Below are 12,993 nucleotides of genomic sequence, written 5' to 3'. Positions count from 1 at the left end.
TCTCAGGAAACATGAATTTTAACAGGATTGGCATGGATCATATTGTCTGTGTGGGTGTATTGACTTTTAAAACTCCCAGATTACAAAAAAGAAAAGGGGTAGGGGAGATTGTCAGAACCTGTTCAAGGGTAATGATGGATCTTTTCATGGAGGGGAAGGTCTGGTATTTATAGCCTTGCCCTCAGAGGGATGGAGATAAAGCAGGTTGTGTTGCTTTAGTGTTTCTATCAGGAGGCTACAGTTCTAGCCTATAGCAAAATAATTCCAAGACTGGTAACACATTTTACAGACTTTTTTTTCTGGACTAGATGTACAGAAGAGGTTAGAAAAATGGTTTTTGGGAACCTAAAGTATTAAAGTTATGTTCAAAGATATTTCAGGATCGTTTTAAGACCAGACTTTAGTCTTCAGTAAAGTTTTGAGGTGAGGCTAAACTTTAATAACTTGCTAATGTGTTTGGTAATATTTGAAATCAATCTGTATGATTTTTTGTAATGTAGTTTAAATTTTTTACATTGTTAGTTTTATTACTAGAATATAAATTCTAAAATGTATTAAAGTTTCATTGAACTTTTGGCTAAAATGATAGTTTTTATTTGTGATATTTGGTCCTGCAAGGGAAATACTTTAGGTACTTATTCAGCAAATATGAAAGGAAATTGTGAAGTATATCATATGAATGCATCTCATCAAATAAATTTATCTTGAGCTAAAATTATAATAATTCGCTAAAATTAAATATACTGGAAGGGAGGTATATACTGAATTGCAGCACTTCTTTTTCACATTCTCAAATAATGTCATTTTTATTATTATTTGAACAAGATAAATAGAATGATTTAATATTATGAATTAGAGGACACTTGAAAGCCGTCTTATCCTGTTGGATCATCCTTCTGTTTGAACGGTATTATTTCAGTTTTATTATGCTGAAAATAATTCAACTTGAGTGATGGCTTTGCCAAACTTAAATCTCGATTATATAAATTAGCATGGTACTTTATTGCATGGTACTTTATTTTATGCTGATTTAATAGGACGGATTTCTTTACTCATTACTGGTTCACCTGTTCCTTTGGTACCCTGGCTAGCATTTAATTCTGACCGATTCCTTTCTCTTCCAGACTGAATTATACAGGTTTGCAGAATTTTCTGTAATTCTTCTGCTAACACTCATCATTGTGGTATAGAATATCTACCCATAGCATTCATTTTATAAACAAAGCTCTATATCAAATCATTCTGATTAGTGTTGTACCACAGGTTTCAGTTGTGATTTTCAATAGGCTGTATCCTACAGTTCATAGTCAAACTCTCATCGGAGAATAAGCAGAAAATTAAAGTGAATGAAATGTTGTCTATTCATCTTAATTTTTATGTATATTAACTGTGGAGCTCTTACAGGATACAATGTCATTTTTTCCCTTTATCTAGTTATGTTTAAAAAAAGATTAAATAAGCTCAAATTTGTAGTCTTTATACTAATATACTTGTAGAGTGCATTCACTTAGCTAAGTATTTTATGCCAGATTTATTGCAGTATGGAAGAGTCTTGTTACATGTTGAGGAACTCAAATTTGCGGAAGAAGAAAATGGAGTAACAGCCACACAGTAATATGAATTCATGCTGTAATCATATGACATCATTGTCTGAGACCCCTATTTCTCTGTCACAGGTGTCTAATCAAAGATTTTGAAAAGCGCCCTTCAGTCACCCATCTTTTGGAACATCCATTTATTAAACAAGTACATGGTAAAGATATGTCTTTGCAAAAACAGCTGGCTGAGCTCATCCAAGAACAGCAGCAGCTAGGCTCCACAGCCAAAACAAGGTACTGTACAAGGTACTGTTTCTAGTAACATCTATGCTCTGACCTTCCTTCACCACACTTATACTGGAAGCACAAATTGAAACTTTGAATGTGACTTTTACTGTTCCAAATGATCGTATTAATGCATTGACTGGTAATATTATTAGCAACAAGTGCTGCTTGCCATGTGATTGTAAGAGTTGTGTTTTCCCTTTGATATTTTTAAAGCTAGTTTCATCAGCTGTGATGCAACCTTCTTTGCCTTCCCTTCTCCCACTGAACTCGGTTCTATACTTGTTCTCATTTGGCTCAGTCAGAAAGATGCTGATAATTCCAGAATGTTCTGATTTGTGGAAATAAATGTGGGCATGAAACATGATGTCATAATTTGCATTATATCCTACTTTGGTAACAGATCTTTAAAAATACAGCTGTGAGCATTCAAGTGACTGCTAGAGAAAGTTAAGAACAGAAAATTTTGAAGTTTACTGTTTGATTAAATCCAATTAAGTAAGAAGGCTGTTCAGTACTGAAAGTAGTTGTTTTGCCTATAGTTTAATAATAACTTATTGTTTTTCATTAAGCCCAGTAATTAATTTTAAAATGTGCTTGAAAAACAATGTACTTTTATCGACAGAAGTGGCATCTTTTGAAGCAGATTGTAAGTATGTCTTCGTTTAGTTGTCCAGAGGGTGGCAGAATTTCACTGTTTCAAAAGAGAATTAAAGCAAATGAACACACTGTCCCAGGCTCAGCAATCATTCTGTAATATGAAATTCTAGAGTTAGATAAGCTCTGGCCCATTATTATAAATAACCACTTACTAATGTTGATGAAGTAAATTAGATGTTGTGATTCATAAGTCATAAACACGTATATACTTGCATCCCATAAAACTCTGTGGTTTAAATGCTAAAGGCCCAAACCAAAATGTACAAGTTAAAATGAAGGAATGGTTGTTAAATACAGTTTCAAGGTGACGCTGACTTCTGTGGTTGATTTTTGTTTGCTTTGTGGGCTGTACATGCTTTTTCTTGTTGGTTTCTTCATTTGTTTTCTGGGAAAACATATCTGGAAATGCTCACTGTAAGTGGGAGTTATGCCAGCATTATAGAAGTTACTGCTTTATCTAGTTTCCTAAGATTCCTTCCCCATATAGCACCTCACAGATCACATTGCCTACAGCTCTAGCATGGCTGGCCTAAGAGGTATAAGAATTTTTCCCGCTGTTGACCTGATTGCACATATAGACAGAGTGAAATGATCCTTGTGCTGAGAGGAGCTCCGAAATGGATTTGTCATGGTATTCCAATACATTCTTCTGGGATTGAGCTCCATAATGTGGAGTGACAAAGAACCAAGACCACGACAGCATTTCTTTCCTCAAGCCTTTTCATGTATTAACTGGGTGTGCTGTGACAGACAAGCTTCTGCACCTTAGACATGACTGGACTTAAGAAGGATTTTGCTTCCCAGCACCCTAGTATGAATCAGTGCTCATCTGAGGGAGTTTAACTCCTTGTCTGTCCTCACCACCTAACCCAGCTTAAATGTTTTATTTTCAAACAAAAATCTTTCTAATTGTTTTAGCATTGTTTTGTGGTATCCTTACTTCTGTGAAGCACCAGCCCACTGTGATCAGGGTTGAGAGCATGCTAAGTGGGGACGAAAATCTACTTATTGCTTACCTCTGAAATTGGCAACACATTGTTCAGAATAATATTCTACAGATTTTAAATTTGATCAATTTGGTACAAGCTTTAATGAGATAGCAAAAGTACATCCCTGCAAAATATTAAGTCTGTGGGCCAGACAGTTAACACTGGACTAGAAACATAAGATTATTACAAAAGAATGAACCACCAAGAGCATCTAATTATAATTTTCCCCAGAGGATTGACATAGCCTCCTAACAGTAAAAAACTTGGCTCTGTAATAGGGATGTTGTACCCTCTAGAAAAATTGTTACAATTAAAAGCCTTTAAAACCTCTGTGATGCATCTACAATGTAATTTTCAATACAAAATTTGACATGCAGAAGAACATATAACCAGATGGTACTGTTAAAAATTTACTGGCATTCATTTGTACTGATGTGTAGAAGTCATCTGAATGTATGGTCACCACTTCTAAGTAAATAAGGCCGATTCAAATCCACGTTAGGTAAAACGTTTCTATTACAACATTGAATATAGTGCATGCTTTTTCTGTTTATTGATGTGCCCGTGACAGGCACAATGAAATGTACATGCGTTTCCTGGTGTTCAGAAATAAAAAAAAATAGACACCCATTTTTGTAGAGCAACACTACATATCAATTATTTAAAAGATAATTAAGAGAAAATGTTCTCAGAGCACAGACTGAAAATTTCCAGAAACTGGTAAATCATCAGTATGCTTGTGTTAACAGCACTTCTTTGAGGGAGCCCGGGGAGTCACTGGTGATGACAGCAGATCAGGAGGTATCTGTGTTTTGTCACCAGGATGATGCTTTGGATTTGTGTCTTTTGATTCTGTACTGACTCAGCGCCTGTGGGGTTTTAAATAGGATTCTCTTTCCAGTGGAGCCATGCCAGTTTCGCCTATTTTGGTAAATCACTTCAGGTCATTGTGCCTGAGAGCAAGCCTCCAGACTTGAAAGTCAGTACTAATGACCTAGAGCACGTGAAGGAGAGACATGGAGAGCTGATCTAGCAGTGCACTGCTAGTGAAAAAGAGAGAACTGGCTTCTTTTTCTCATTTTCCCTTGGCTCCCGGGAACAAACTCCTGATTTTGTTTTTATTGCTGTTTCAGGGATTGTGAAAAACCTCCTGAGCCTGAACTTCTACACTGAGAGGAAAAAACTAAGCTGGCAGTAACACAGATAACTTTCTACTCTGTTAGTGATTGCAGAGTCGTGCCTCAGGTGATATAGCTAAAGTGAAGGAGGGAATGCTTCACATGCCCAGGAATAAGCAGGAGAGTGGTAGAAAGAAACAGGCTCGCCCCTTTTGGAAGGATCATCTGGGTTGGCCTCTGGAGTCACAGACTGAAACATCACCCCATTTTATTATTTTTTTTTCATTCTTCTTTTGTCAACTACTTTGTGTGCAGTATAGCTAGGCTTAACTTCAGTACATTTCATCAGACCTCTGAACTGAAGGGGCTCTTTATTGACCTTAAGCTCAAAGAAGCCTGTTAAGACACATTTATTGCTATCATCAGTTTAATTCTACGAAATTATTCAGTGTTAAGTAGTCCATTAGTTCTATTTTTATGAAAGTTCTTCAATCCTTGAAAAATAAAGGTTAGTACATCAGAATGTTGCTTCACATGTATTCATTCCAGCCATGCTGAATTTTTCTTCCCCATCTATTCTAAAGTCAAATGCAGAATTCCTTTTTAACACATGAATACTGATTTCTAGTTCGTCTTGGGAGTCACAGCAGTCTTATTCCTATCAATATATAGCTGCCTCTAGGCAGGAAGCATTTCTTAAAATCAGAGAGGATGCTTTCATAGGATCTCACTCAGTTTTTTCCTTTTTTTTTTTTTTTTTTTTTTACTTTCCCACTTCTGTATTCATACAAACATTGTAAGATGGTTGTTCAAATAGTGTCCTTCCACAGAGTAACATTGTGAAAACAGAAGATGTCATTGATTCCTAAAGACTGGTACCTCATGTCGCATCAAATTGGAGAACGGAGGAAAAAAGAAGGAGTCTAAGTTACAGAAAGGTCTGCCAACAGAACAAGCAAACATCAGTCAAGAATGATGAGCAGAACTATAGAAATGTTTTTGTTACAAAAATAATAACTGAGTGTTGATAGACTCAGTGTGTCTGAGTGCGATCAAGAATATTCACTAAGTAAAAAAGGGTACACAAGTTCAGCTTACCATAAACTTGCTATATTCCAGGAACAGGTTCCTCAAGATGTAGATTCATATGATTGCTTGTCAGTAAAATACAGGAATGTTTAGGCATCCGCTGAATTTAATGCAAAAACATACTAGAGGTTTGTGTTCTGTTCCTCATTCTCACTCTGATTTGCTGTATAATATCTGTTCTATCACTTGCCCTCGATATTTCTCTGTTCCTTCCACTTATGAAATGGCTATTAATAGTTTTACTTAATATATTATACCTATGAAAAAGAGAGAGCAGTTTGCTGAGGCAAGAACTTCATCTTGCTTTATTAAGCTGTACTGTACTGTTAGGTCACTGTAAACCTGGTAATGAAGAGAAACATGTATAATGCCTGGAGCTGTAGCCATTTTTATTTTCATTCTTCCTGCCCTAGAGCCTGGGGAATGCTTTGGGAAGGCTCTAGGTAAAGATATGTTACAAATTATGGCTATTAATAATTCTCACTGAACAGTAAACATTTTCGTTGTGGAGATTTTTGTTAAATAATGTTTGAGTGTGTTTGATAATCCATTAAGTGAGTTATGAGAGAGCTGCTCACTTTCCAAATACACCTTTTGATCTCTTGAACTTATTCGTGTGGTTGGTTGCTTTTTTGATTCATGGGACAAGAGATTCCAACATACAGGCTGATAACCAGCCTGCTTAAGAAGAAAGTCAGAAGAGATTTAGTGTGTTTCTTAATATTGCTAAATTTTAAATGACTCTTCATGCTGTCTACACTGGCAAAATGCACTGCAAAAGGTGGGTATATTCTCTGGTGTTTGTTTATAAACATCAACTATTATCCCTGTATTTTTGTCCTTGTTGGGACTTTATCTCAAGCTGGCAAAGCTGGCAGCTGCTTCAATGTTGAAAAAGTTGAAAAACAGATGTAAAAACTTTCAAAGCCTTTTAAGCTAGGACTTATATGAAGTTCCATAAATAATGTGTAAAAATACAACAGAACTTGTCATGGAGACATTTAAAAGGGAAAATCATTTGGAACCCTGGTATTCTGTCTATTGTGCCAGCCCTTCCTTGCATAAATTATGATGATAAAATCTTGCATCCTTTAGGAAGACTTTCTCAAAAAAAAGTAAACTTTCCATTTTATTCCATAAAAAAACCCAAAAAATGTTTCAAGCCTTGTGAGTAGAACAAATGGAACACTGCAGAATTTTAAATCTTCATCTGATGGCCTTGAAAAGTACTGACCATCAGGAAAAGGGAATGAAGTTAAAATGTTCTGGTTTTTTCTTTTCCCATTTGAATGTACAACAATTAAATTATCTACTTCTGCTCTGTCTTAAAGTAACAGATTGCTCTATCTAGAATAGCATGTAGGAGAAAATCTAGAAAAGAAATGTCATATCAGCGTGTGAGAGGAAGACGTTCAAATGTAGTAACAGATCTATTAGCTGCCTTTTTACTGTGGTGGAGAAGCAGAACATCAAGGAGGGAAAAAGCTGATAAAAATCTTAGAACTGGAGACAGGGAAGAAGAGTCTTCACAGAATGCATTTAAAATTTTTGCTCTTGGTAATATTCATTGAAGCTATCTTTCAAAATTTTAGATATTGTGGGTTTCTGTGTGGCATTTGCCTGTTCCTTCAGAGGAGATAATGTGAAGCACCCGTATGAATTGCGGTAGATAAATCTATATTAATTTTAAAGTAACAAAAATATTTAATAATCACCAGTTGACATCTACATTTATTTAGTTAGCTCTGTTTATGTCACTGGAGGTGAAGTTGAGACAAACCAGGGTCTTCTGTATTTCTTCAATAGCCTAATAACTCCCAATGTAAATGTTATGTAATGATTTGATCTTTGAAAGTTAATGTTGATCAAGCATTGAATAGTTTGGGTTTCATGGTTCAAAGTGGCAGGTTCCCAATTATCAGCAGGTTTTAAGAGGCCAGCTCCACACATGGCTCATTCTTCTCTGGGATGTTTTCCTGCAGAATAGGTATCTTATGCTCCTGTTGGTAAATAGGCTTCTTCATAGCAATCAGAAAAGCTCTGCTAACCTCTGGTTTCAGTTCTTAAAAGAATGAAAAAAACTTCAGCACTTGCATGAATCTGGTTTTGGACAAGTTTAAGGTAGACTATTCATGAAGAGTTCAGAGTTTACAGCTTTGGGTGATGCTGGGTCAGTGCTGGTCACCATGTGGAAGTTTGTTTCTGTAATGGGGAGCAGACACTTGTGAAAGCTTGCATTTTGAAGGATAAAAAGCAAATCTCTACATCAGGAAGAATCAAACTTAAAAGTAGCCCGGGGAAGAAATAGAAAAGGGGAGAAAAACAAAAAGAAAATAGCATTTAATAGTTTGAGAAGGGCAGGAATGTTCAGACTACCTTGTCAGATATTAGAATGACAGTACAATGCCTTGGCAGCTTCTCCCTTCTCATGAACCAGCTGGATTACAGCAGCAGTCCATCCAAGGAAGTAACTCTTACTACCAGATATCAAACTTCTCTGCCAACTCACATTTAGATTTGAAAGCAATTAACTGCAAGGAACTTGATTGCATCCAGCCAGTAATTTTCTTTGGACTCAGAGATAATAACAGAAACAGAACCAGAAATAGTTCTCTGATGATATACACAGTGTAATTTAAGACAGTTCTTTCAGCCTTCTTCTATATGTATATTAGGCAAATGAGTTTAAAACTCTTTTTTCCCCGTTGTAATATTTTTTTTTTAAATCTCAAAGCTACTGTGGCCCCTGAAAGTGTTCTGAGTATAGTGCATGTGTTTTTACTGGAGGTTTTAAACTAGAGCTGTAGCATTTTTATTGTAATTAAGGTTGTGTCAGTGTCTCTATTATGACCTTGTTTCAACAAATTTCTTCAGGCTGAAACTTGATGCAAAGAAGCAAAATTAAGTCTTTGCAATGCTTGGGAAATAGGCTGTATATCTCTGTGTGGCAGTATCACACTCTCAGTTTTTTTCTTTCTCATTGTGTTGAGTATTTTTCTTGTAAATCTCAGGAATTAATTTTGAAATTGACTGTAATGGAAAGAAGACCAAATACAGAAACTGTTGCGCCTTTGTGAATCCTAGAAACAAGCAAACACTAAACATAAATGCTTAACTGCACCAACATGATAAAGTGCAGGCCTATTGGAAGGCCCTAAAGATGTTAGGGGTAGAGGAGAGAGAGATTAGAGAAGAAGCTTCCCACTGAAGGCAAAAATTCTTGGTCTGTGTTGCTTTGTTGCTCAGGTTGGACCTGCTAGCAAAATGACTTTTTGATCTAGAAGTCTGTGTGGTCCATCCAGCTTTTCTTTCCCCATCCCTTGATAGCAGAATATAGGAGTGTATAGCTATTTACAGTGCACTTCTATTACTGTAACTGGTTACTTTTCTTTCAAACTATATCTTTACCACCAACAGAACAAATGAATGCTTCCTGCCTTTTCATGAAATGGTTCTCCCAAGGGAGAGATGCGTCTTACCTTCTGCTCTTCCTACAAAATCCAAGAAAACTGTCCCTTCCGGCTATTCCCGCCTGATAAAATGGTAACAGGAGGGTGCTTTGAAGCGTAGAGCCTATTTCAACAGACAGTGCTCATCACTAGATTTCTGGAGTCAATCTAATGATGCTCTTCAGGTCTCTTCTAACCCAAACCATCCTGTGATTCTATAATGAAGTTAGGTACCTAGAGTGACTGGCCCTTTGCACTCTTTATGGCAGTTCTTTTGTGAAGAGACTACATCTTGCAGGGATTGCTTCAGAAAATTACTAGAAACTTAAGGAAGATAACATGACATCTTTGATTTTCATTTTGCTTCGAGTTTGTACTTTTTATATGTTGCCAGAAAGGAGGGGTAATAGAAAAAATGGCTGATAATTCTACTTTTTATGCAAAAAATATAGTGACAGTTATTTCCCCAATTAAGAGTGTTTCCTTCTTCTTTTTAAGAATTTTTAATATATGTTTTAAAAGTAGATTGTATTTCTGATGTAAAATTGTGGAAATAATTAAAGGTTGCTCTGTGTATTTTTCTTTCCCACTCTGTCAATGCACTGGAGGACATAGGGTCAGGAGAAAAACTGATGAGGCCAGCAGGAGATTTGAAGCTAATGTGATGTTATGCTCCTAATATCCTCTTCTTAATCATGTACTTAGGAAAATGAGTTATGTGCCAGAAAATATGTGCACAAAGGTATATATGTTTTACTTATTTTTAACCAAGACCAGTTTTCTTATTTATTTACATAGGCTTAAAAGGAACCCTTTCCAATAAAAAAAAATTAATTCGTTTATCACTTAAGGGGAACAAACAGCAGGAGTTTAATACACAATCAGATAACAGATTAGTTTACAAAGCCATTCTGCAATTAGACATGCTTAGGTTTGAATGTGCCCTCTTCCCCCTCCTCCTTGCACCTCTGGTAGATGTGTCCTTACTTGCAGTTTGTTGCAATTTAGTCTTGTGGCTATGATGTTTTGCTCCAGGAAGAACGAGCTTCACAGATGTGTTATGTTAGCTGAAATATCTGGCCATTGCTTTGTTAGTTACATCCTCATGAAGTAAAGCAACTGTTAAAATATTTCCTTCGTTTGTACACTGAGGGGTGCTCCCATCTCTAAATGATTTACATTATTAATGACGGTGTTTTTCTATGTAGTAAAATAAGAGGTTGAATTCTGGTTTGAAAGAGAAACACTTTAAAACCCTAGTAGTACATCATGCGTTTTTACTCCTTTGAGGATCTGGCTTGTCAGCAAAGTGTAATGTTTTTGCATATAGTGACTCAAAAAAAAAAAACAAAACCAAAAAGAACCCACAACCCAATACCTAATTGAAGACCAGGAAATGGAAGATTTATTTGAATGGAATTTTGAACAGATTGAAATGGTCACTATGCTGCCCACAGGAAATAATACCCACTATAACAATTTTTCTTTCATAGCTTCTTATTTGTCTTCTTGTGTCCTTCTTTTATTGCTTCATACGTACAACATAAAGTGAACGACCATCTGTGGGAATGTAGTGGGACTGTCAGCAAAACCTGCTGTCTTCCCACTGTTTTGTTTCCTAGCTGACAAAACGGTTTGCATGGTTTTATTTAGTTACAATTCAAATAAAACCATTAAAGAATAGTTTTCTAGAACTCATTGAGTAGCCCAAAAGAAATGAGGAAAATTAATAAAAGTAGGCATAAGAAAAAGATGATAATTTAATGTGATTCACAATTATCAGGGAAGCTGTACACATGGCTAAAACTCTTCTCCTTCCTCTTTATTAGAGGCTTTCCTTGCAATAATTCCTCTGATGATGTAATAGCTCTTGGATACGGAAACATTCTCTTTACTGAATGAAAGCTGATTAGCTTGAAATGTAGAAGTATTCATAAAGGGGGGAAATGCAAATGCCTCACTGTTAATTTTTTAAAAAGGATTCCAAGAGCTTATGAAGATATGATTAAAGAAACCTGCTACATCTTCATATTAACCTTGAACATTATAGATAAACAAGTGTTTTCTGCCAAGTTACAATACTGTTCTGTTAGTGCTTGATGTAATATTTAGCCTTGTTTTGGGATGCTTGATCATGTGACTGTTACTTTCTATGTGCAACCAATGCAAAAACAATCTGTCAAGGACTGTCACTGAGGATCAATGCTAAATGTTACTCAGCAGGATGCAGACTGTATCTCGGTGGGTGTCCCTCTACTATGCTTTGATTATGTTTGTTGTAAAGAAAAGCCTAGTTACACTTACAGCATTCATATTTCACACCCTCTGTGGAAGACATGTTACAGCCTCTTAATTTGGTCCCATTTCAACATGATGTGTTGTTTAAAAACATATACACTGCATTTTCAAAGATTCCTTCAGTATAATCTGATTATAAAGGGGTTATGTGACAGTTTGTCTCTGCTGCTTGTTGTGTGCCTTAAATCTCTGGAGACAAGCCGACTGAACATCCGTACAGTTTAGAATCTAATGGCAACTGTGGTTCAAAAACATTGTTTTGGGCCGCATCTAGGGTCATCTGAGGAGTCACTTTGGCATACATCAAGGTAACAGTGGGTTTTTATACTACATACTGCTTCTAATAACTTCCTTAGATGACAGTACTATGGCTGGGCATGTGGGGGTAGCATTTAATTAAACTAAGTGGTAATTTATTAACTTAGAGCAAGGAGGGAAGGGAAAAGAGGAAGAATTTTTTTTTTGTTTACTGAGTGTGAGTGAGGAGTAGTAAGTCTGTAAGTAGTCAATCTTTGCTGAACATTGATAAATAGATAGGGTTATTATATAGTGTGAAAGAGAAACCACCGGACAGCAAGCTGATCTATTGCTTTTGTTAAAGGATATCACAAGCAAAATCATGCATTTCAGAGAGCATGCCTGTGTTTCTGCATGGCAAAACCATTCACCTGTGACTTCCCTTTGCATCTTAATGTTTGCGGTCTCTGATACACTTTTATAACACTGGTGCTCTCCTGACAACTTCCAGGCATGAACGAATACATACGAGAAGACCGTACCATGTGGACAAAGCTGACAAGTACTCTCTAGATGATGATCTTGTAAATCTAGAAGTTCTCAATGAGGTACTGTACTGTCTGAGTAGCAGCTTCCGACTATTGTACCGCACATTCTTGCCTATTTCTGCTTTTTAGGCATCTCTTAGCAGAATGAAAATATTTCCTTCTTGCAATCTTTTGTCTCACCAAGGCAAAGGAATTCTCACATGACTAATCTGCTGCCCTCATTTCTTTAATCTATATAGCATCATAAAAGTAGCAGCAGTGTATACTGTTATGTGGAAGAATTTAATTATGAATTAGTTTAAATTATTTTTGTGAGTTTCCTAAAATGCTAAGTTTAGTCATAAATATCTAGATTAAAGTGGGTTTTTTTAAAAGTAATTGATTTAGATAGGATAGTATTTTCTACTGCTTCTAGATAAAAAGCAATAAAACTATCAATTTCAAATTTCACTGTATCCCCTATTTGCAGAGTATCTGTAAATTCTTGTGTTGATAATCCTTAAATTACATGCCAGCAAGGAAAAGACGTGATACTAAATTGTGCTAATGTCCTGCTTAAACAGTCTTTTACCACTACTTAAAATTTAATCCTTGAAAAATTATCCTTCTTTCATGTCTAAATAAAAACAATTAAACGGAAATGTACCATTTGCTCTATGGAATTGCAGCAATAGTGTGTACCACCATTTTCTCTTCAGAAGATTTGCTTCTCAGGCTGATATAAGAAAATATTCTAATTTGCAATGAGGAGTTGCCATTTAACTTTGTTTTATGACATTAGC

At 36.0% G+C, this 12,993-nt stretch overlaps 1 protein-coding gene across 2 annotated transcripts in view; it reads left to right on the top strand.

Moving 5' to 3' along the window:
- The window catches only part of MYO3B (myosin IIIB), a 194,985-nt gene that overhangs the window by 76,571 nt on the left and 105,421 nt on the right, over positions 1-12,993 (top strand). The window contains exons 12-13 of one of the 2 annotated variants that reach the window (XM_066189973.1): positions 1,677-1,832; positions 12,175-12,271. In XM_066189973.1, coding sequence (XP_066046070.1) covers positions 1,677-1,832; positions 12,175-12,271 — 253 coding nt within the window. Of the gene's footprint in view, positions 1-1,676; positions 1,833-4,605; positions 5,155-12,174; positions 12,272-12,993 lie in introns of those variants that run through there. The other variant, XM_066189971.1, reaches the window with a different exon arrangement.

Source organism: Chamaea fasciata, unplaced genomic scaffold (assembly GCF_029207755.1).
Source record: "Chamaea fasciata isolate MVZ Bird 193981 ecotype frontalis unplaced genomic scaffold, bChaFas1.0.hap1 SCAF_8, whole genome shotgun sequence".
Lineage (NCBI taxonomy): Eukaryota > Metazoa > Chordata > Aves > Passeriformes > Sylviidae > Chamaea > Chamaea fasciata.
The sequence above is the reverse complement of the archived record's forward strand: the minus strand, read 5'-3'. Positions and strand labels throughout refer to the sequence as shown.